Consider the following 3,241-nt stretch of genomic DNA (forward strand, 5'->3'; position numbering starts at 1 on the left):
TCACTGTCATTCACACAGCACTTTAAGGATGATTTATGTACACAATCAAGTATTTGTTTGGACACCAAAAAAAGCCTTTTCAATGCATTTTAGTACATATTATTATAAAATTATTTGTCTCTAGCCTAATGACTGACTGACTGACTTTCCACAAGTGTTTCTTAGGAGTGTTGTCTGCGCTCTCCTCCTCTGTCTCGTGTGCTTGTGCGGGTCTCTGTGTGCGCAGTTAAGGCTTGTCAGTGCACTGTTTGCAGAGGCTGGAGGTGGCGTTGTTGAAAAGAGCACATTTGTCCGGACAGGCGGACGCAGCCACTCCGGCGGGGAACGGGTATCCAGGCGGCTGGTCGTACGCGCCCAGGGTCTGAGCCGCGAGTGCAGTGGCGGTGGGTATGGAAGCAGCGGAGATGGCCTGGCCCTGGTTCAGATACGCCACGAGCCGCCGCATCTCATCCAGCGCCTGCGCCTGCATGAGGATGAAGTTTTTGGCGAGCAGCAAAGTGGCGATTTTGGAGAGTTTGCGCACGGACGGGCTGTGCGCGTAAGGGATGACACCACGGAGCTCGTCCAGCGCGTCGTTCAGGTCGTGCATCCGTCGTCTCTCCCTGGCGTTGATGTTTAGCCGCAGAGTTTTCTGCTCTTTGCTTTTCTTACCTCCCTCTGGTTTGCCCGCGGCCCCCGTCCGCCTGTCGCCCAGAAGGACCATGTCACACCTGTCGTCGCTGTCGTCGTCGGGACTCTGCTCCCCGCCGCTGCTCTCCGCCGCGGAGGTCCTGTTGGCGCTCTCCCCGTAGTTGATGCACAAAGATCCGGTGGGCAGCCCCAGCGGTCCCCCTCTGATTCCTGCCAGTCCTCCCGGCTGAATCGGGTCTGGATCGGTCTGGTCAAAGCAGCTCATCGGTGACTGGCGGTCCCTGGCTGGTAGTTCGATGCCGGCTGACCGGAAGGGATCCATCTTTTTACTGGACACTGCGCTCAGAGTTTTTTGAAAAATGTCTGCTGCGCTGACGCTCAAGTTCATCCTCCTGTCCATGACCGTGTGGACTCCCGTCTGGAAACTGCGCGAGTCCCTGCCTCTTTTTGTCCTTTGCAAGTTTTGTCGCTTGTGTGTGTGTGTGTGTGTGTGTCAATGTTGAAGTTGCAGGTTTGCGCGAGCTGTCAGCTGAGGTGTGGAGATGAGGAGGAGACTCGTGTAATAAGTGCTGCTGCTTCCTCCTCTGCCCTCCTCACTCTCTCTCTCTCTCCCTCTCTCTCTCTCTGTGATTCACCTTCACTGAGTCTCCACGACGATCCTCGTTACGCACAAGACGCCCGAGTCCTTTTACATCATTATCTCGAGGCGGGTTATTACAAAGGATTCGCCTATTGGGACAGAGACACCAGCGTCTCCCCCTCTCACTCCATCTCCACCCAATCAGGTTAACGTTTTAATTAATAGCCTTTAAACGATGACAAACAATACCGCGTGCACTCAGTCTCTCCCCTTTCTTTCCCCGTGAGTGTGTGTGTGATCATCTTTAACAAAGCTCTCTGATCTGTGAGGTTTGTTTTTAAGAGAAGAGTTACAAACAAGTTAACAATTTCAAGTAATATTTGCAGTGTTTTCCTCTCCTTATGAAAGAAATATGATGTGACACTAAAACTCAAACTTGTTGACAAACTTGACTGAAGATTTGATCATTTAGTTTTAATTTTGTCTACCTGATGAATATCCAGGTGATTTTCTTAAAAACGTACACGGTAGGATATTTCTGTTCTTGTATGTGTTCTGCATTATTCAGTTTCACTCTGCGATCCCTTGATAAAACCTGCTTTGCAGATTTACTTGTGCTCATAGTGCCATCTACTGGTTTGGATCATGTAGTACACCCATGATGTAAAGTCCAGCTCCATCAGCGTCAGCAAACATGGTTTATTCAGCTTTCTTTAACCCACATTAACTGAAAAGACGTTAAATCAGATGGATAATGTTATCACCATTGTCTTGAAACATCCAATTTATTTATTTTTTGAACAGAAAGTTTTAAAAATGGACGCCTGGTACTTTGATGCCATGTGTTCACCAGACGGAGGCAGCCCTATAATATAATAGAAAGTGTAAGATTAAGTGTTTTTATTGCTTTAACTCTATTAATATTGTGTAAAAAAAAAAATCATCATCTATGCTGCTAAATCCATCACGGGAGATACTGTGCCAATCTCAGCTGACATAGGGTGATAGGCGGGGTCTCACAGATTCCCAGTCTATCACAGGGCCACATAGATTGTTGTCCAATTTACCTAATCCTCAAATCAAAGAGTACCCAGAGAAAACCCATGCACAAACAGGGGAGTACAAACTCAACCTAACATACCAACTCCATGCAGAAAGGCCCTTGTTCCAGCCGGGGAAGGTAAACTAATGACACAAGTTCCCTGTAGGCCAGAAGTTTGACATACAACTCACGCTTTCTCTGTCATACTCAAACATTCTCTGTCCTCGTCACAAAAAGTGATGAATTTTAGATAGAAATCTCTTTTCACTCTTTCATAAGTTGACTCACAGGGACCAAAGCATGGGTGCGTCCTCTACGTGTGCAGGATTTAGTGACATCTAGTGGTGAAGTTGCAGATTTTAATAATCATCCACTCACCCATGGTCTTCTATTGTGGTACAACAGGGTAATACAAATGCACACAACAATCCCCTCTCCTCTCTTGAGCAAGTGTCTAGTTTGTCCCTTTAAGGCTACTGTAGAAACATGGCTGAGCAAAAGGGTGGACTCTGGAATATATATGTGAATTTAAGCATCGTATACTGTTTTTCTACTAGAAGCCCCACCTAAACCCCACACACTGGGCCTTTAGAAGGCACCGTGAGTCATTTGCACTAACATCAAAAAACACCAGGACTATTTAATCAAATTATATATTGGCTTCTTTCATTAGTACAGGTTGTTATAGACACATTTAGAGTTTTTTCTCAAACCTGGACTACATACATACAAATCCAAATATTGCTTCATTTATTTCAAAGTGTGTTGATTTTAATGTCATTAATTTGCCACAGACAATGGACGGACTAGATCTACATAATTCTGTGTTCTCCAATTTATAATAGGCTGCTTCTTTTCTATATTATATAAACATGTTTACATGTTGTTATCTTTATTTTATGGGTCAAACATGTTTTTGCAGCTCCACATTCATTTGATTTGGGGACAAAAATGTTCTCTTTTCATGCTAAAGGTTGCAGACTCCTGTT

At 45.4% G+C, this 3,241-nt stretch overlaps 1 protein-coding gene across 1 annotated transcript; it reads right to left on the reverse strand.

The window, feature by feature from the left end:
* Window positions 1-226: 226 nt before the first annotated feature.
* Window positions 227-1,030, reverse strand: bhlhe22 (basic helix-loop-helix family, member e22; the record flags this gene model as incomplete). Its single annotated transcript, XM_083901739.1, has 1 exon — window positions 227-1,030. The coding sequence occupies one exon, from the start codon at window positions 1,028-1,030 to the stop codon at window positions 227-229; it is 804 nt and encodes a 267-aa protein (XP_083757865.1).
* Between the last annotated feature and the right edge of the window lie 2,211 nt (window positions 1,031-3,241).

The sequence above is a fragment of the Microchirus variegatus genome (assembly GCF_963457635.1).
Source record: "Microchirus variegatus genome assembly, chromosome: 15".
Lineage (NCBI taxonomy): Eukaryota > Metazoa > Chordata > Actinopteri > Pleuronectiformes > Soleidae > Microchirus > Microchirus variegatus.